General features: G+C 43.7%; 6 protein-coding genes and 1 non-coding gene across 8 annotated transcripts; 5 read left to right on the forward strand and 2 right to left on the reverse strand.

The window, feature by feature from the left end:
• Positions 1–4,108: 4,108 nt before the first annotated feature.
• LOC131293300 (tRNA N(3)-methylcytidine methyltransferase METTL6) lies at positions 4,109–5,038 on the forward strand. Its single transcript, XM_058321380.1, has one exon. The coding sequence runs from the start codon at positions 4,109–4,111 to the stop codon at positions 5,036–5,038; it is 930 nt and encodes a 309-aa protein (XP_058177363.1).
• A 669-nt stretch (positions 5,039–5,707) lies between these two features.
• Positions 5,708–5,805, forward strand: LOC131283271 (small nucleolar RNA snR60/Z15/Z230/Z193/J17). The gene has a single exon (XR_009188761.1). It is a non-coding gene; the product is annotated as a small nucleolar RNA snR60/Z15/Z230/Z193/J17 (small nucleolar RNA).
• Positions 5,806–6,471: 666 nt separating this feature from the next.
• On the reverse strand, positions 6,472–7,452 carry LOC131281094 (gamma-secretase subunit Aph-1). Its single transcript, XM_058310348.1, has 2 exons — positions 7,112–7,452; positions 6,472–7,041 (listed from the first exon to the last, which is right to left on the reverse strand). The coding sequence occupies exons 1-2, from the start codon at positions 7,331–7,333 to the stop codon at positions 6,544–6,546; spliced, it is 720 nt and encodes a 239-aa protein (XP_058166331.1). The 5' UTR covers positions 7,334–7,452; the 3' UTR covers positions 6,472–6,543.
• A 380-nt stretch (positions 7,453–7,832) lies between these two features.
• Positions 7,833–12,391, forward strand: LOC131281841 (coiled-coil and C2 domain-containing protein 2A). The gene is made up of 5 exons (XM_058311198.1): positions 7,833–10,551; positions 10,631–10,923; positions 10,988–11,473; positions 11,539–12,026; positions 12,088–12,391. Exons 1-5 carry the CDS (start codon positions 7,833–7,835, stop codon positions 12,389–12,391), a joined length of 4,290 nt encoding a protein of 1,429 aa, XP_058167181.1.
• A 500-nt stretch (positions 12,392–12,891) lies between these two features.
• On the forward strand, positions 12,892–14,495 carry LOC131293301 (uncharacterized). Its single transcript, XM_058321381.1, has 3 exons — positions 12,892–12,911; positions 12,973–14,373; positions 14,432–14,495. Exons 1-3 carry the CDS (start codon positions 12,892–12,894, stop codon positions 14,493–14,495), a joined length of 1,485 nt encoding a protein of 494 aa, XP_058177364.1.
• A 184-nt stretch (positions 14,496–14,679) lies between these two features.
• LOC131287147 (peptidyl-prolyl cis-trans isomerase E) lies at positions 14,680–15,818 on the reverse strand. Of its 2 annotated transcripts, XM_058316180.1 has the most exons (4): positions 15,415–15,818; positions 15,199–15,381; positions 14,946–15,118; positions 14,680–14,873 (listed from the first exon to the last, which is right to left on the reverse strand). In XM_058316180.1, exons 1-4 carry the CDS (start codon positions 15,784–15,786, stop codon positions 14,726–14,728), a joined length of 876 nt encoding a protein of 291 aa, XP_058172163.1. In that variant the 5' UTR covers positions 15,787–15,818; the 3' UTR covers positions 14,680–14,725. The 2 variants fall into 2 exon arrangements, with proteins under 2 accessions (XP_058172163.1, XP_058172156.1); XM_058316173.1 differs by having other exon boundaries at positions 15,199–15,818.
• Positions 15,819–16,205: 387 nt separating this feature from the next.
• LOC131293657 (CDK5RAP3-like protein) lies at positions 16,206–18,161 on the forward strand. The gene is made up of 4 exons (XM_058321732.1): positions 16,206–16,258; positions 16,322–16,496; positions 16,573–17,665; positions 17,908–18,161. Exons 1-4 carry the CDS (start codon positions 16,253–16,255, stop codon positions 18,143–18,145), a joined length of 1,512 nt encoding a protein of 503 aa, XP_058177715.1. The 5' UTR covers positions 16,206–16,252; the 3' UTR covers positions 18,146–18,161.
• Positions 18,162–18,459: the final 298 nt, after the last annotated feature.

Here is an 18,459-nt window from a genome sequence, read left to right on the forward strand (position 1 = left end):
CTCTCGTGGCATTTGATACGACCATTATTTGTTGTTAATTTCACTCAATACGATTTTTACGTGTAAGGTTAATACTAAATACAACGACAATAAATATGTCGTGTGCATGGGTTTGTTCTCTTCTGAAGTTAATCAAATTTTTCTTCGAAACAAGTTTCAATACAAGCCGATCTTTTACATATTCCACGAAGTTAGTGGGATAATGCTACCGAAAAGTCTTTACGACACATTTTCATAATTTAAAAATCAATAAATCAATGTTACAAATGTTGTATAAAGATTGCAAACATTTTAATCAAATAAAAAGTAATAAAAATATAAATAAACAAACAGTGGTGTCTACCATGTCTGGTTCTCAGAAATCAGTGATACAATACGATACAAAAGGTACAGGTTGGCCATTATAACACTACTTGTATTACTGTTTTTTACATACATTAAATAATCCCGGAGATGTTAAAAAATAAAAGATTGTCGCTAAGTCGACGTGCTGGTAGATTAATGTAAAGTTCATGATAAGAAAAAAAGGTAAAAAAAAACAAAATATTTCAATGGGTTGTTTATCTATTCTATACAACAAAACACTTTAGCTGTTGAACGCGTTCGTTAAGTTATTACATGGAACGAAACAGACCCACTAACGCTGAACCTTTTTCTTACTTCAATTCCTTATCACCAGTTGTTAAAGTCTCCTCCAGGATGGAATGATCATCCACTCTTTGGTTCTTTCACTGCACAAATGCTCATCGCACCGAACATTTGCGTGCTAAATTATCGAGCTCGTAGTATCGATCGGCGGAATTCGAACGAGGAAAAATAACAATAATTTCGTCGCAACCGCAACTCACAACAACGTGGCCAGACGGACGGACAATCGGCAGACAGTTCAATAGACCGCCGTGCAATCATCGCTATCATCCAATTGGGATCGATAATCCTTCGCCGTTGGACATTACATACTGGTTGATGGCCAGTGGTCAGTTCTTTGCTGGCACATAGTGGTTACTTTTTTCCAACACGAAATAAGCCAAGTATTCACTTTGATATCTTTAAGGTGCACGATTTAACGATAAACTGAATGTTACTATTGACTGCCTTATAATTTTGAACATGATCCGGTTACATTGAATATTACGAAAATATCTAATTTTATTATTTCGATAGATGATATGTTGAATGTGGCAGATATTGAACTTATAGTATTTAATTTTATGGGTCCAATTTTCTCCTAATCTAACTCCTTGTATGTTGTAATATAGTCGCCGTTTGTAAAATTGCCATTTACAATGTCCAATCGCCTCAAATGATTGTTGCATCGATAACTGCATTGGGAATTACATCCCGCCGATCGATTCATCAAACATCGATAGTCAGAGTAATTTTCAATTTTCTCTACCCGATCGGGGGCGGGAAAGCAGGGGACATCTGCAAAAGCTCCGATGGCCACGCTTCCTTACAACTTCTTCCTCCATCTCTTCCAACTTGTCTTAGTATGTTTTCCCTTTTCCACAAGACCTTGACACTCGTCGACCACGCTAGATTTCACATCACATTCGATCAAATGTTTTAACCTCCATTGAATTGCAGCCTTCGGTGCTGTGGGTGCGTCTACCAAACATGAAATGCATGGGACCCTTTACCTTGGGATGTGTTTTTGGTGTTTTGTGAAGCACCCACCCACAGTCGGTTGTAATGACGATGGCGTGAAAAAAGGAAGTGTGCCACACGCGAAAACGATTACCGGCCGAAAATTCGTACAGCATGCAATATATACGTTCACTCAAACAAGAAGCATTGAAACGATCACGTCCCCACCACCCACGGTTTCCAGGGAAAACAACTTTTCGCTACTTAAATCCATCAAAAGGGCACCTCGCCATAACCACGTTTACCCACACTGCCATTTTCTTCCCCAACGCCATTTTGAGTACCTTGCCAAATTGAGCCGAATACACTACCTTGAATTTTCCCGCGAATCCTCAGCCCGTTCGTCAACGATACAACGGAAGCTTTCATACGGGGTACTGCAGCAGAAAACACCCGAAGTAATGTTGACGCTGGCAGTTTTCACTTTCCCTTGAAGGCTGCTTTTCGCCTGCGATTGTTCACTCGACACGCAGTGGAAAAAGTTGGCGCGAAAATTTCCACCAAAACATGTTCAACGCAACGCTCAAAGTTCGTGTCAAGTAACGCACGCAACACCATCAGCAAGTCAGCCCGAAGGATATCGCTTTTCCGCGGTAGGGCAGCACGAAACGGTTGGGCCGGATATTGGCAGGGCTGTTCGTTTCCCTACGGCGCGTATCGAAAAGTTGGAGTGCACTTCGCGAGGTATAAATAGCTACTGACTGCAGGTTGCAACCGTTCCTGCAAAGGACCCTCGGCGTGTTCGAGAGGTAACTTTGAATGGTCAGTCAATCAGCTGGAGCAGTCATGGCGGCACGCGTCTGCACACCACGTGGAGTCTAAGGGAGCACGCGTACACACCACGATGTGTACCACCGCTGCACACACAATTGAGCGTCTTCGTTCGCCGGCAGCAGTGTCTACACAATGATTCGTTATCCTTCAATGGGCAGCTCTTTTATTCGCTTCGTGTGCCGTCTTCGAGCGATGCTCCGACAAACATTCCTACACAACCACTCCTGACGCATTTATTTGACTAAAGACCTGCACTGTCCCTCCCTCCCAAGGTATCATAATTCTTATAATTCATGTTTCCTACACCTTACCCGTTTCCTTGTATATCCAACTACTAACGAAAACTGGCTAAAGTTCTTCTTCGAAATATTAAACATTCATAGCTTTTCATTGCCCCAATTTCTATGTGTCCCACAAGCATAAATGGAACATGCAACCGTTATTGAAAACCAAAAATCGAAGCGATCAATAAGAATGGTTTTACATAATTTTTTTTTTTCGTTGAAAACAAACGTTTTATTGTGTACGATTAAGGCAGAGTTTCTAAATTCTACTCAGACTCTTTCATTACGAGATATAACATTATATTCTGTGAAGAACGGAAATTTACAAACTGAAAACTTGAACAAGTCCATGCTTGGAAAGCTGTTTAAATTTAATAAAGTTTACATCTGGTTTAGCTTGGAAAAGGGTAAATGAGGCCCCAGCCGAGATTCTCGTCTTCCTACTGGTTTACATTTTGAGCCTGAATATATGCAAAGCGCCATACATACATTTCTTTTTCGAATGTTTGAACGCTAGTATAACATAACGGTTTAAACTAATCGTGAAGTGGAGGTTAAATGCAGGTTAATACTTTTAAATATTAATAAACCTTGTAAATCCTAATCCATAGGAGGGACAGCATGAAAAGGGCGTTTGTTATCCATTTGTAAAATACCCTTATACAACACCTCTGGGATGACTGCGTAGCCAAACATTAACGGTCGACACAACGTTTCAAATACTCGTAGGAGCATTGCGCCGAAATGTATGCAATCAGCAAACCAACACGGAGTTAATCGATCTACTGTGTCCTGCTTTTTGTAGGGTTAGGTTTTTTGTAGGTTTAAGTCTAATTAATATTTTGTCTGGATCTATGTATATACATTTTACACCCAAGATTCGTTCAGATTTATTGATGAATCTTTCATAAATCTCCCATCAATTTTCTCGCATCCTTGATGGGCAAAGTTCGAGTGACAAAACCGGGGTCCTCCATTAGCATCTAAAAGACTCTGTGGGCTTAATGAATCTGTTATTCAAAGATTCATGATACATTAAGGTTAATGAATCACTCATTCAAAGTATCACGAATCTCATAATCAAAGCAAAGAATCAATCAGATTCATGAATCTTACCCCGAATCTACCAACTCTAGGTTTTTGCTATTGATGTGCCAAGTCGATTATGGAACGTTGATGCAACCTTGTGACGATTTTGCCTTGACCGAGCTTCCGTCGGAAAGCAAGAATTTCAGACAGGTCTTTTCAATCGTGACTCTCCCAGCGATCGGACGCACTTTTTCCTACTTTCCGAATTCTTGTACAGCTTGGAGTGTATTTCCGATGGATTGTAAGTTCAACCAGTCTCGGCACCGCAAGAGAAAAGTTAAAAGGTGATATCTTCATAAACAAAGTCCTACCAAATGGCAGAGGCAAAAGATTCAGAATCTACCGATCGGGATGCAACTCGCTTTCCGAAGCAGACTGCATTCAATTTGGGCGATGTTGTCACCGGAAACGTGAAAATCTTGTCCGAGACCGAAAAGGAGCGTCTCGAGCAGCAGAACAAGCGCATGGTGACGCCATTCCAGGCGCAAAAGTTAGAGCAAGAAGCCCGGAAGCACTGGGATTTGTTCTACAAGCGGAACGAAAATCGTTTCTTCAAGGACAGACACTGGACCACGCGGGAATTCGCTGAATTGCTGTCGTCTGATAGTGGTCCAGAAGCGTCGGAAAATGTTAAAGAAGCGAAGCAGCTCGATTCAGATGAATCGAAATCCTTGCTGGAAGTAGGATGCGGTGTAGGAAATTTGATTTTCCCATTGATCGAAGACGGCCACCGCGACTATTTCATATACGCCTGCGATTTATCACCACGTGCGGTGGATCTGGTGCGGCAACATAACCTCTACGACGAACAGTACATGAAGGCATTCCCATGTGACATCACCACTGAGGAGGTATTTACGACGCTGCCCGCAGGTAGTCTCGATATTGTGACGCTCATCTTCGTACTGTCGGCGATCCATCCGGAAAAGTTTCGGTCGGTGGCAGGCAACATTTATCGGCTTTTAAAGCCCGGTGGCGTTCTACTGTTCCGTGACTATGGATTGTACGATATGGCGCAGTTGCGGTTTAAACCGGGACACAAGATAGCGGAAAACTTCTACATGCGGCAGGATGGTACTCGAAGCTATTACTTTGCCGAAAGGGAAGTGGCTGAACTGTTCCAGGAGGTCGGGTTTACCGTGTTAGTGAACAGCTACATCCACCGCCGGACGATCAATCCCAAGGAGAACATCGACGTCCCAAGAATCTTCGTGCAGGGAAAGTTTCAGAAGCCCAACATCTAAAATCTATTATCTGATCTATTAGGTAGGATTTACTCAAATTGTACGGTAGAAATTATTACTTTTTGTGATGAATGTTCTTTACCACTATTTTCGATGAAATACTTAATGATTCAATTTAAGAACGGCCAGCTGAAGTTTTTAAAGCCACGTGGCTGATCACAATATACATTAGGAAATGTTCTAATATACATTTTCTTCTATTTCAGATGGAAGGCGATCGTCTTCTTCTTTTATGGCGTAACGACCGACTGTGTACGTGGACAGGGAGTTGGCCCAGCGCTCTTGTGCTGATTTTCTAACCGGTCCGAACAATTTGTTTCTGAAAACTATCGCTTAAGGTGAGTTAAAATTAAAGCTTTTACTTAAAATTTTCCTTCATAATTTTCTATTGATGAGAAAAAAGGTCTGAAACACTGTGATTGAATACATCCACAAAAAAAAAAAAAACGTTAAACCAAAAGGATACTGATCCCACAACAGGCCGAAACCTAACTTAATTGCTCTTGAGAAAATGTATTGAACATCATTTTCCTTTCTGTATTTTCCATAGAAACCACGTCCATCGAATGGGAGCGCTGTTCATCTCCGGAATGAAGTTGGATCTTGGAAACCCTAAAAGGAACTCGTGAAAAGGTATATATTATTTTTAATTTACTTGATTACAACACCCCACGTCAAACTGATGAGTTGCATAGTTCATATGACTTTACAATGATATTTTACTTGTTGAAAATGGTCTTTCACCCCTATCTGAATGCATGACGAACTATCGAATGCTTTATTTCACTCCACATGCAATATACATTAATGATATTGTCTTTCGTCGTTCATGCTTATAGGGTAGACTTCAAGCATATGGACATATGGCTTGAGTTGTCGGTCCTCAACCATTCAGAGGTCTACATCACTAGGTTAGCTGCGAAGTTGGATTCAATAACCGTACTGCTGGCGTTAATGCTCGCAGACGAAGAAGACTTCAAGGATATATGACATAGCGAACGCTTACAGTTCTACTGCCAATAGAAAAACAGTTCGTTTCGGAGTATCGGAGAGAACTCATGACAAGGTATGTAATAAATTATCAATTCTTTTGTTACTTTTCAAAAAACCAGACTGATGAGTAACATAGTTCATATGACATACAATGATATTTTACTTATATAACTACGTTATTGAAATTGGTCTTTCTCCCCTATCTGTATACATCCTAAATAACTCAAATACTCTATTTTGCTCCACATTTAATAAACCTTATTTAATCTTCCGTTTTCCTCCAGGTTGCTCGGTGTGGACTGATCGCATAGGACAAAGTATGACGAGCAAAGTGCTGTAACGTCTATCCGATATTTGAATAAATTGTATGTTTTAACCTAAGTTCGGTATTGTCTATACTTTATTTGATGGGAAAGAAATTCATGTCTTAAAATGTAGTTAATATAGATTTGTTTATTAGCGAATATATGAGTGAATTACATAGATATTTTAAATATAAGTTCATGGAGGGATCACTTGCAAGTGACAAACTTGCGGAAGGAGGCTAAAGTGCCACCGGCCACTTGGAATGCGAGAATTCCGGTTATAAGAAGCACGAAGTACGACGTGCTTAGCGTTATAAAGAAAAACTCGCTCGTATTCAATAAAGTCGTGCAGGATACAAACAAGTGGGTGCCAACAACGTAACCGATGTGAGAGTAGTTCTTCACATCTAATGCGTTGAAAAAGATAACGCTCCAGAAAGTGTGCAGCAGTATCATAGCCAGCGATTGGGATGCACTGATGAGCATGAAGATGTCCGATCCCTTTTTCAATCCGACCGTAGCTGGGCCAACGGAATCAGCCAGAATGTTAACCAATGAAAAAGCGCCACTAATGATGCCGAAACCGAGTCCGGATGCGTACGAAAGGATGTGCCGGTAGTCGGTGATTCGTACGATGTCTGTGACTTCCTGTAAGCCGTTCTCTGTCTTGCGAAGAACCTTGTACATAAGATAACGGAATGCTTCCTGCAAGTATCGGACGGAAGAAATCTGCGGTGAGTCATACTGCACTGTAGCACTGCGTTGGTAATCATACCTGAATGAACACCGAACAGATCAAACCAAAGGTTAACTGCGGCGTAATGGGGTAAAACGCAAGCCATACTGTCGACGAGAGCAGTAGTGAAACGAGCCAGAAAAATGATGCTGCTATCAGAATGATGATACGTATCGGATCGTGCGCGATTGTGAGGGCAAACATTGCCACCGGTGGCCCGAAGGCTAAGAAACTGCAGCCGAAAAACTCAACCACCGTCATCTTGATACAATTTACTGTTTCCGGTTAGACTACACTATTTTTCTAAATGACTAACTCCATTAAAGCGCAGTACTGGAGAAGTTGCTACGAATACGAGTAGATATGGTAGGAAATGTACTTTTTCTTTTTTTCCAGAATAAAACGTAAACAATCTTTCTAATGAATTGACGTTTGTCACGATCTCTCATTTGACAGAAATTGTCAAAATCTGCGGATTAAAAAGCAATCAAATTCAAATGGACCAGTTTATATAGTAAGCTGACGATAAATATCGATTGAATAGTTATTCAAATGCAAAAAAAAGTTAATAGTGCTTATTCTCTAAATAATACAAATGAAGGAGAATGCTGAAGACTTATTGCCGGCAACTTGACAAAATCGTCTGCTTATAACCATAGCAACGGTTGCTAAGATGGAATAAACACATGGCTGGAAAAGTAAATCAAGCTTATTTTGTGGGTGAGCATCTTGTCCAATTTATTTTCGTTTTTACCAGAAAATGAGTGATCATTTGAAACCTAAATCGCCGCGAAAACGACGTAATCGGCATCGATATCGGCGTCGGCAGGCTGGCCGAGCGACTTCCGTTTCTGGCGAAAGTGGTGTTCCAACGATAGCAGAATCAACAACGCCACCCGCAATAGAAGCATCATCTTCGGTCCAAACAGTCCGCGAGCGACGGCGTCCCAAACCTAAACTTGATCCAAACTTTCTACAGGAGGAAACTCAAGTTAAAACATCAATAGAATTATTAAACGACACAACAGCTGATGTTAGCAGTGGAAAGCAGCAACTGCACAGGTTGGATAAAGAAATTCTCTTTTTTTCGGATGCCCTACCGGAAGAGGAATTCTTCGATGCGGAAGAAAATCCTGTTGGTGATATACCAACCACGATGGCAATCTTATCGAAAACTGTATCCCAGCGTTCGTCATCATCCAACGAAACCGATACTCCTACCCACCTTGCCTCGTCGTACCTACGAGCTAGTGAGGACACGTCGGTAATTGTGCGATGGAATATGCAAAAATACAAAACCATCGATCAGGATCTGGTCTACTATCAGCCTAGTTCAACATTTTCCGCCTCCCGAACGGTCCTGGAGGAGGTATGCGTCATCGATGGAGATGCGAAGGAAAACGAACAAACTAAAGCTGCCACCTTAAGAACGCCGGAAGGTGTTAGCATTGCCAACAAAAATCGTCTCATGAATCGCCTGATAGAGGAGGAGCAAGAAGAATGGTTCGATGCGTGCGGGGAACTGATAGGTTTTCAGCAGTATATAAAAAGCGACAAACGGATGCGTGGTTTCTGCAGCAAAACGTTCGTACCGTTCTTCGTGGAGCCAATGCCGCTGACAAAGACGGTCGAACAACTTCCAATGGAGCGAACGGTGAAGATATTAATTGGTGTGCTGCGCTTTGATGCCCATCCATCGTTCGATGAAGCTTTCCGGTTACGGCTCCAGCTGGAACATTTATACAAGCAATACTATCGAACCCGTAAACTCAACCGCAAGGAGGTGCTTCAGACCAAACTCGATGAATTGCGTTCCAAGGGACACACCGTTGAGGTGGATGATTTTCAAACGAAAATGGCACGTCGAGAACTCCGGAAACTCGTGTACCAGGAGGTACGCGCCGAGCGTCTTCTAGCCAAGCAAATCATGGAGCTGTGGGATGAACTAGAAACGAAACAGCTTGACTGTGGACTAAAGATGACCGCCAACAGTCAAGATACGGACGAGGATCGAGATGGTAGCGAGTGGCATGAACGATTCGAGCTGGAGCTTCGGGAGACACTCGAGGAAGAGCATGAAATCTACGTTCGCGACAAACAGGAGTACAAGGCATATCTGCGCGATCTGGCACTCGATCAGCCGCCGGATATTGAAACCGACCCTAGGCCATCATTACAAAAACCCAAAAAGCCAGATATATCAATGCTCAGACAGCAATTTCGTGTACAATTCGAAGAAGCATTCCGAGCTCCTGGAGAGCCGCTATTAAACATTGTCCTTCAGCGCGACCCGGACGCTACGATCGATGACAGCGTGCACATGGGCAAGGATTTGCTGTTCAAAGTGAAACTGTTCATCGATGGAAATCACGTGGCATCGACGAAAGGGCGCCATTTCCATGGAGACGCTTCGACGCTGGTCGATTTCAACACTTCCTTCTCGATAAAGCTAACTACAAAAATACCGGAAAACATGGCACTCGTTCTTTTTGAAAAAAACCGCTTAGGTATGAAGAGTAGGCGAGCGGAAATATTTATCCCTCTGCCTAGCACAAACGAGCTATACGACGAGATGGCCCCGGTGGAATATCAGTTCTCGAGTGGAAAACCATACAAGTTGCAAACGTATGCTAACGGTACGGTCGAGCTGAAGATTGGTTGGCTGGAGCAAGCCGATGGCTGCATTTTTCCTAGCCCGAGTCAGCGCAGAACGGTACCTAGACGGGTTATACTGCCGAAAGAGTTGGTACGTCGGTGGTTCGATGATCAGGCGTTGGACCAACCCAGCGATGAGCTGCCTGCCGGTAACATTCTACTGCATGCTCTGCGCGAGGAATCGGACAATCGTTCGGAGAATCAACAGGATGTTTCAAACAGGACTACCGACGATCAAGAGGCATTTTGTTTTAACGAAGATTTGCTAACCTTTTGCTCCGAAGAATCGATAGAGCAAAATGAACGGCTTCAGATGTTGACTAAGCGGTTCAACAGCAGTCTCAAGTTCCGCGACGCCAAATTCATCCCGCAGAGTGAACGGGAACTAACCTTCGCTTCCCGAGAAGAGGAAGAGCAAAGGAAAATTATCGACGAAACGCTCGGTACCGATCCGATCGATCTGCAGCGGCATCGAGGTAAGCGATACCTGCAGCAGGTCTACGACATCATCAGTAACCACTGCCGGGTGTTGAACCAGGATAAGGTGAATAACAGTAACCTGCTGGTGGGCGGAGATCAGATGCTCTCGTTCGGCGCGCTAAGCATGGCCTTTTGGGAGATATTTGGCCCCCGGCGTCCACTGAAACCGTCCCGCCGGTCACCGAACGTGCGCGCATCGCTACGCCCCTGCGACGTAACGCAGTTCAAAATCATTGTAACGGTCGTGCGCTCGTTCGGTATACCGATGCGTACGGAGGACTATCAATCGATGGTGTCCGCTGGACGACGAAATAGTAACATGTCTTCGACGAATGGCCGCTTTTGTAAGTAGATTCAGAGTGAAAATCACTCCACAAAGCAGCCAGGATCACCAGCATTACCATGTGGTTCCTCTTTGCTTAGCTTTTCGCACCTCCAACGTACGTCCGTACATTACGGTGTCGATAAAGGATCGTGTCCTGAGGACTTCCACGGCGGACGGCACGGCACCAACTTGGAATGAGCAATTGGAGCTCCCGCTGGATTTCAACACCGATCAAATACGCAAACACCTGCACATCGATCTGTACGACGAGTATATGGAGGATCTGCTCGAGGATGATCGAACTCGGCCAACAGAGGTGTATCAGCGTATTTCCAGCCGATGGCTTGGCCAGCTGCGAATTCCAATCAGTACGATCTACCTGAACCAACGGGTACGTATGTGCACCACTTTGGAAACCCATTGAGAATAATTTGTATTCTTGATCTTCCCGTTAGCTGGAGGGGACTTTTGAAATAAAAACGCCACCGATCCTTTTCGGTTACGACAGGCAACAACAGGCTCAAGCAACGGATATCCCGGAAGGGTATGGGCTCTCGGTTGGCACCAGTGCAAGCGGACTACCGGATCTGCGCGAACTAACCCACGTGTCCCTGTTTATTAGTCTCGAACCGTTAATCGAAAAACCGACGCTTGATACGGGGGGTTTGGAGTGCGTCGAATTGGAGCAGATTCGGATGCGGATCTACCTATGGTACGCCGAGTATAGGCACGAATTTCCAGCGAGAGCTGTTGTGCCACCGATGGTAACGTTGCTTGGTGGGAAGCGTATATGTGCGACGCGACTGCTAGGGCCTCTGCCCATACCGTTTGCGATCGACGAGAGAACGGAAATTATGATCAGACGCTATGTGTCCTTAATCCCCGTGCACCACAGTGTTGATCCGTGCTCACAATTAGGTGGCGTATGGCTAACGAATAAGGTACGATACGTTTAAATGAAATTATTCGTTCTGTTTAGTGTTTTAACGATTAGTTTTTCTATTAGGAAATCGTCACCATGATGTGCGCTTCACCGAAGGACCTCGGTGTAATGTTGACGTGCTTTTACCTTCAGCTTGGCTACGATGTTTGGCTCATCTTTGGCAACAGTGTACTCATGGGGGATACCACATTTGTTTTGCTGCTGGATGGTGGCGAATTCTTCATCGTCGACCCGTGCAGTGGCAAAAAGTACAGCAGCACCGATACATACTGTCCGCTCAGTCGGATCTACTTGATGGTGAACCAGACCAACGTCTGGGGAAACATTCAGAAGGAAAACAGAGTGTTTCTCACCCAGTTGGACGTCCGAAAGTCTGGTTACTGGCGCCCACTGTTTAATCGATTCAACGAACCACCGAGCGGATGCGTGCAGGAGGACTCTTTCTCCTACCAGGATGCACTTCCTTCCAAGGAGCTGCAGCGGTCAATCGAGCGGAAATTGATGAGAAAAATCGCTTCCTGGCGCACTCATCGAAAGACGGTTTGGAACAGGTATGGAAAATCGATTATCAGAAACTTTTTTTAAACAACACTTCGCAACATCACATTGCAGGTTTATGAGTGACCATCTACGTAGCACCTTGATGAGCCTGGAGCGCGATGCATGTGCGGAAGTGAACACGGAACGTTACGCGGAAGAGTTCGCACAAATGTTCGTCTCGTACAAGGTGAACGGATTTCCCATCAATCTTCCGTACAGCAATCTCTCAACACTAGTGTCTCAGGTGAAAGGAACAGGAATACACCTCAATTCCGAAGCCGGTGTCGAGTTCGCACTGGGCGTTTTTGTAAAGGATTATCCGTGTAACGTGTATTCGATTTGGGTATTCCTTATGTCGCTTGTTCCGAGAGTGTAGACTGAAGCCGGGTTTTTTCTATATAATTTGTTGTAAAACGCATTGATGTGTGACAAAACAATTCGGAAAAAAACATTCATGATTTCATTCTACTTTAAATTTGGAAGTTTTTTATTTTATGTAACTGAAAATAACGGAATCCAACATGATTTGAATTTGTAGCTTGGCAATTTTGACAGAAGACAACAGATTTGTTGCCAAGCGAAGGAATTCTACAGGTGTTTCTGGCTACTTTGTGGCAATGAGCGTGTTTGTCTGATTATTGTCGCATTTCGTCGTTATAAATCCTCATAACTTATACAAATTGATACAAACGATCGTATTCAAAACCCATCGAATTACTCAGTAACTAAACAAACTCCGTAAATAAATAACGAAAGTACGCTAGTTGACAATACAAAGCAGGTGCCTTGTGTTGTGAACGGTTCAAGATCCGTTCAAAAGATCCTCAAGGAAACTTCTTTCGTGATGAAATGAGAACTATTACAGGATTTACTTCCATGAGTGCCACCCCACCTCGGTAAGTTAAACATCACTGCAGAAAACTGAGCAAAGCACATTTGACACCAAGCAAAAATTAGTACTTCCAGCGTTCTTGATGTTTGGAATGCCGTGGTAGCATCAGATGCAGAAGCATTGCGGTCTGCCCTTGACGCACGAACTATCATATCTAATTTGTGGAAAATATGTGATAATCACGGATGGACGATCCTACACCATGCGGCGGCAGGTCACAGTTTGGAGTGTGTTCGGCTGGTGACAACGCGATTGAAACCAAAAACCAGGGCCACATGCTACGAGGGCTTCACACCGTTAGCACGAGCTTGTGAACGAGGTGCTTCTTATGACATCATATCCTTTCTCATCCAGCTTGATCCAGGCTCAGTGAATATTGGTAACATAGAGGAAGTTAGTCCGCTTCACTATGCTGTACTTTATAGTAGATTAGATTTGGTCGAAATTCTGGTAGCAAACGGTGCACGCGTGCATGCACTCGACTATTCTAAAGAAGGGCCTGCATGCACTGCAGCTTTCGATACCGGACACATAGAGATTTTGATATATTTGTTGTTCTATGCGAAAAGTCCTTGTCCAAAGCTGCGTAAATTTTGTGCCAGAGCATGTTATGCCGTCGAAAAGAAAACAGCTATTTTCAAAATTCTCTTCAACCTCAAATACCCTGAACATATGCATCGTCAGCGGTATGAGTGGGAAACCATCTGTCCGTTAGCGCTGTTGAGCCATCGTTCTACCTCGTTGATTCCTTATTTTATAGAAACTGAATTGAAATGGGAGAAAAATGAGGCTATACAATCTGTATACAAACGACTCTTGAATGCCAACTGCGGTCTCTTGGCCATGGTGGTAGTGGGTGAAGTAAAAGACGCTACGCGTCCATTAAAGGACTGGCCTGAGGAATTTATACTACAGGACCTAAAGTGTGAGATAGTACAGGCGGCATTCACGTCATTAACTTCTAATACCGAAGAGCAGTTCGCTGGATTAATGGAAAGTGTGTTTTCGATTATAAATCTTTCCAAATCAGTTATTGGCCATCTGGCACGAGAAATTTTTCAGGAGTTAACGGATAAATTATTGGTGATCAACTACGGGAACGAACTTCGGCAATTGCAAGCTTATCAACGAATTGTGGATTGCCTCATGGAAAGTTATGAAGGTTCCGTCGATGAATTAGTTGCACAAGTACTTACAACAATTTTATCACCGAAACATCCATTGATAAGATTTATAATTCCGTTTCTTAGTTATTGCACTGATTTATTTATGCGGCCAGAAATAGGGGAACCAGACAACCTCAATGATACACTTCGATTGTTTTGCCATACCATCGGCTCGATGGAAACGCTCAAAGGCTTGCCTAACCATCACTGTTTTCCATTGAAAAGGCTCGCCCGAGATACTATTCGTCGACAGGTACTCGACACAATGCCAAAGCTGAGGTCGGCCGGATACAACCGAAGGTATAGAGACAATTTAAATTTGTTAGATTTGCCAAATCGGTTGAAACTTTACCTACAGTATTGTGATAGAGATACAATTGAAACCTTACTCGCCCCCTCAGAGAATTGAAACCATTGAATAGGAAAAGTTGCGATTGCTTATTAAGAAATGGTTTAGAAAGAAGATTATCGGCTTGGTATCGATAATGAAACACTGAACTACGATTTTCATCAACGCGATCATTTGTACTATTTTGAAAGATTGTGATAGAAGAGAAAAAATACAGGTTGTATTCCAATTTATAAAAAGCCGTCAAAGAATTGTTAGTTTGTTGAATTGAAATAAAATTTATTATAACCTATCTTGCCTTTCCTATCCTTTGATTTCACCACATGCTACGATCGTCACCTTTTGTTGCACACGCCCACCCTTCGATCCACAACGTTCCATTTTCCGCACGACGTCTGCTCCACTGATAACGTTGCCGAAAACAACATGTTTACCATCAAGCCAATCGGTTCTATAGGAAGAAAAACATGATAGTGTAAAAACGGAGAAATAAACTAGTATTAACGGTGCCAATGGAACATACTTTTCAGTACAAATGAAGAACTGTGAACCGTTGGTGTTGGGGCCGGAGTTTGCCATCGATAGGACCCCGAAACCGGAGTGTTTCAGATTGAAGTTTTCATCGGCAAACTTTTTCCCGTATATCGATTTCCCTCCGGTCCCATTGTTGGCGGTGAAATCACCTCCCTGGCACATCTGAAACAAAAAATGGGGGTTTGAATGAGTTGCGATTTTCGATTATAGGAGACATATAAACATAGGAAACCGCAACTTACAAACTCGGGTATGATACGGTGAAAGGTGGATCCCTTGTAGCCAAAGCCTTGTTCGCCCGTGCAAAGGGCGCGAAAGTTTTCCGCCGTTTTGGGCACCACATCTGCCCGCAGCACCATGATGATACGCCCAACGTCACTATTTCCTATCCGAATGTCGAAGAACACCTGTGGATTACGTTTCTTCTCCTCAGGTGCTTTGGGCTCAGTTGGCTGCACCTCCTCGGTACCGGTATCGCTCTGTTCTTTGTCGTCCTTGCCCAGCGTGGCACCGGCGTGCTTTTGCAACCATCCATCGTCCGCCCATACCGGTCTGTTGCTGCCTTCCTTGATACGCTGTGGTTTGGCGGTGTTCACACGAATGGTACGACCGCACAGTTCCGAGTCGTTCATGTTGTCTACGGCAGCGGCCGCATCTTCGGCATTTTCGAACTCAATAAACGCAAATCCACGGTGTTTCTGCGATTCGTAGTCGATGGGCATTTGTATATCAACCAGGTCGCCGAATGGAATGAATGCGTCGGTGATTAACTTTTCCGTTACTTCCTCTGATAGACCACCAACGTACACAGTTCGTTTGTCGTTTGCCATGGCACGCCAACGATAAAACGTTCTTTTAGTTCCGAGCAGCAGCAAAAAGCAAAGCAGATCTTTCTATTTGTTGGTTTAATTGTTTGTGTTTATGAAAACAAAACGCCGGGCCTGATGACAGCGGTGTGCATTTTGTGCACGGTTAAATATAAACAACTAGGACAAGTCATTTTCAGTTGACATAAGCTGAGCGATGTGTTTACGAAATTTAATCGTTTTTGTTCAAATTCTACATTTTCTAAATTTATAATAGTACTTTTAACAAATACACATTAAAAAATCGATTATGCTATATATAGGGACTCAGATAGTTTGCCCGATGCATCTGAATAATCTAGTTTTCGTTCTCTACTGATGTGCGTTGCCTACCTCAATTTTCATCTCCTTGGTTGATACGTGGATACTTTATTTTGTTTTCAACTTCGCCTTTCACTGGTTGTTCCGAAAAAGTTACTAGTGTAAAACGATGAATGTGAGTTTAAAATAGTAAGTTTTTAATAAACTCATCTAATTTCGCATTGGCTTTGTTATTCAGGAGGCAGACATTCCGATCGACATCCATGCTGGGAAGCTGCTCGACTGGTTAGTATCGCGGCGTATCGTCGATAAAAACTGGCACCTTCACGTCCGCAACATACGCAACAAAATCAGCAATGCAATCACGGACATGCCAGCTCACGATGAGCTGCTGCAACTACTATCTGGTGCCCGTAAGTACGAAGTGGTCAGTGGTGGTTTCCAGCTGTTGTGCACGCTGGTAAACTTGTTCATATTCCTTTTCGGCAGACATCAACTACTTCCACTGTCAGCGCATCGTGGACATTCTCAAAATGACCGAAGCGGATACGAAAAATGTCTTCGGACGATATGGCAGCCAGCGGATGAAGGATTGGCAGGAAATTCTTAGAATGTACGAAAAGGACAGTATCTACCTTGCGGAGGCGGCCCAAATCTTGGTGCGCAATATCAACTATGAAATACCCGGCATTCGGAAGCAAATCAAACACCTGGAGCAGCTGAGCGAGGAAGCCGAAAAGAAGATCAACGATTTAGGGCGCTCAGAGAAGGTCGTTTATGGCGAGTATATGATGATGTGCAAGCAGTTGGACGTATCTGGTAACAACTTGCGCCAGGAGCTGGTACAGAAAGTGTTCAACGATCTACCGGGGATGTTCGAGAAGGTGGCTAGCTCGGTTGGTCCTGTGAAGAAAGCGATCGAGCTTTACGCATCGTTCGTGGGCAGTCAGGAGTGCTTGCCGCTGCTTAGACATGTCGTAGCGAAGGGTAATACGACCGTCTACGAATACGTGTACGGTGAGCCACCGTTGAAAGTGGAGCAACCTACGGTAAAGTTCCAAGTGCCTGTGAACGACGAAGACGCGGGTGCAATCGATTTCGGTGACGACGGAGCAGCCGAAATTGACTTTGGTGACGAGAACATCGATTTTGACGCTCCAGTCGAGCTAGAAGTCGGTGACATCGACTGGGGAGGTGCAGCAGCGGAAGCAGCGCTGGAAGCGGATGCCGGCAACGAAATAGATTTCAATATTTCGCTTGAGGAGAGCGGTATCGTGGTCGAGCAGGACGGCAATGCGGGTGGTTTGGCGAAAGGCAACGAAGCTTATACGGTGCTAGATGCACCGAAGTATCGGGAAAACTTTTTGAACGATCTCCTCGAACTGCAAGCTTTCCTCAAGATGCGCCTCTATCAGCTTGGCAGCTCCGACAAGGTGCAGTTGCTTTCTCTCACGATGATGGATAGTTTTCCGGATCACGACGAAAAGTCGCTCACGAAAATGCTCGCCGAGGTGGAAGTGGTGTACACCGGGTTGACGGAGGATCTGCTACAGCATCTGCATCAAATTAAACACTCGCCACAGTAAGTACACCCAACATTATTTCTAAACTAGTTTCATTCATTTTCTAAGAAATAATACGTCCTCCAAGAGTGTCCAATCAGTAGAAATAACTGAATTATGGCTCCGTGGTTGCTATGGTTTTTGTTCGAAATACACTATCTTTCGACATTTTTGCAGATTCCTCTATTTCATAATTTTTTAAGAACCGTTAAGTTATTAAACCCGATTTCGTGCTCGATCTAATATACTCTCTTTCTTACAGGTACGTTGACATTCTAACTTCAAACGTCCAGCAAAAGCTCACCTCGATCGAGAAGATGAAGGATACGGCCAAGGCGCTGAAGGAGAAATCGATCAACTTCCGCCAGCAGAGCGTTGAGCTGAAACCGACTCAAATGAAAATTATCGAGCAGACCAAAACGCTACAGGGTCAGATCGAAAAAGATATTTCGAAACGGTACAAAAACCGAATCGTCAATTTGTATGGAACTAACGTGTAGAAAACTGTGGGTAGCATATGTTTAGAGCTTTTTCTTCGTTAATAAATATCGCGATCGCTGGTTATATTTGAATGTCGATTTATTATCTCATTTTCCAATGTAGCAGCCGGTTTAAATGGAAGTCCATCGACACAAGTCTTCTGACCGTTACGCTGAAGGCTGGGTGTTATTCGCTCTTGTACGCATGTGCAGATCGCATCAGCTTGGGAAGACGCACGTAACGCTTGATACAGAGAGGTTCCGGGAGCAAGAGAAAGAGTTTTAAAGGACGACTCAAGGAAGCAACCGAAACTCTGGGTCTACCGTATAGCTGG

This window comes from Anopheles ziemanni, chromosome 2, assembly GCF_943734765.1.
Source record: "Anopheles ziemanni chromosome 2, idAnoZiCoDA_A2_x.2, whole genome shotgun sequence".
Lineage (NCBI taxonomy): Eukaryota > Metazoa > Arthropoda > Insecta > Diptera > Culicidae > Anopheles > Anopheles ziemanni.

Coding starts and splice junctions, on each gene's coding strand:
- LOC131281094 (XM_058310348.1), bottom strand. CDS start 7,333: ATGACGGTGGTTGAGTTTTTCGGCTGCAGTTTCTTAGCCTTCGGGCCA. Junction 7,042..7,111: donor TCTGTTCGGTGTTCATTCAG/GTATGATTACCA, acceptor CGATACTTGCAG/GAAGCATTCCGTTATCTTAT.
- LOC131287147 (XM_058316173.1), bottom strand. CDS start 15,786: ATGGCAAACGACAAACGAACTGTGTACGTTGGTGGTCTATCAGAGGAA. Junction 15,119..15,198: donor ACCGTATCATACCCGAGTTT/GTAAGTTGCGGT, acceptor TTTTTGTTTCAG/ATGTGCCAGGGAGGTGATTT. Junction 14,874..14,945: donor TTCTTCATTTGTACTGAAAA/GTATGTTCCATT, acceptor TTCTTCCTATAG/AACCGATTGGCTTGATGGTA.
- LOC131293657 (XM_058321732.1), top strand. Junction 16,497..16,572: donor GCAACTACTATCTGGTGCCC/GTAAGTACGAAG, acceptor CCTTTTCGGCAG/ACATCAACTACTTCCACTGT. Junction 17,666..17,907: donor CAAATTAAACACTCGCCACA/GTAAGTACACCC, acceptor TCTTTCTTACAG/GTACGTTGACATTCTAACTT.
- LOC131293300 (XM_058321380.1), top strand. CDS start 4,109: ATGGCAGAGGCAAAAGATTCAGAATCTACCGATCGGGATGCAACTCGC.
- LOC131281841 (XM_058311198.1), top strand. CDS start 7,833: ATGAGTGATCATTTGAAACCTAAATCGCCGCGAAAACGACGTAATCGG. Junction 10,552..10,630: donor TTCGACGAATGGCCGCTTTT/GTAAGTAGATTC, acceptor CTCTTTGCTTAG/CTTTTCGCACCTCCAACGTA. Junction 10,924..10,987: donor CGATCTACCTGAACCAACGG/GTACGTATGTGC, acceptor TCTTCCCGTTAG/CTGGAGGGGACTTTTGAAAT.
- LOC131293301 (XM_058321381.1), top strand. CDS start 12,892: ATGAGTGCCACCCCACCTCG. Junction 12,912..12,972: donor ATGAGTGCCACCCCACCTCG/GTAAGTTAAACA, acceptor AGCAAAAATTAG/TACTTCCAGCGTTCTTGATG. Junction 14,374..14,431: donor TCGGCCGGATACAACCGAAG/GTATAGAGACAA, acceptor CTTTACCTACAG/TATTGTGATAGAGATACAAT.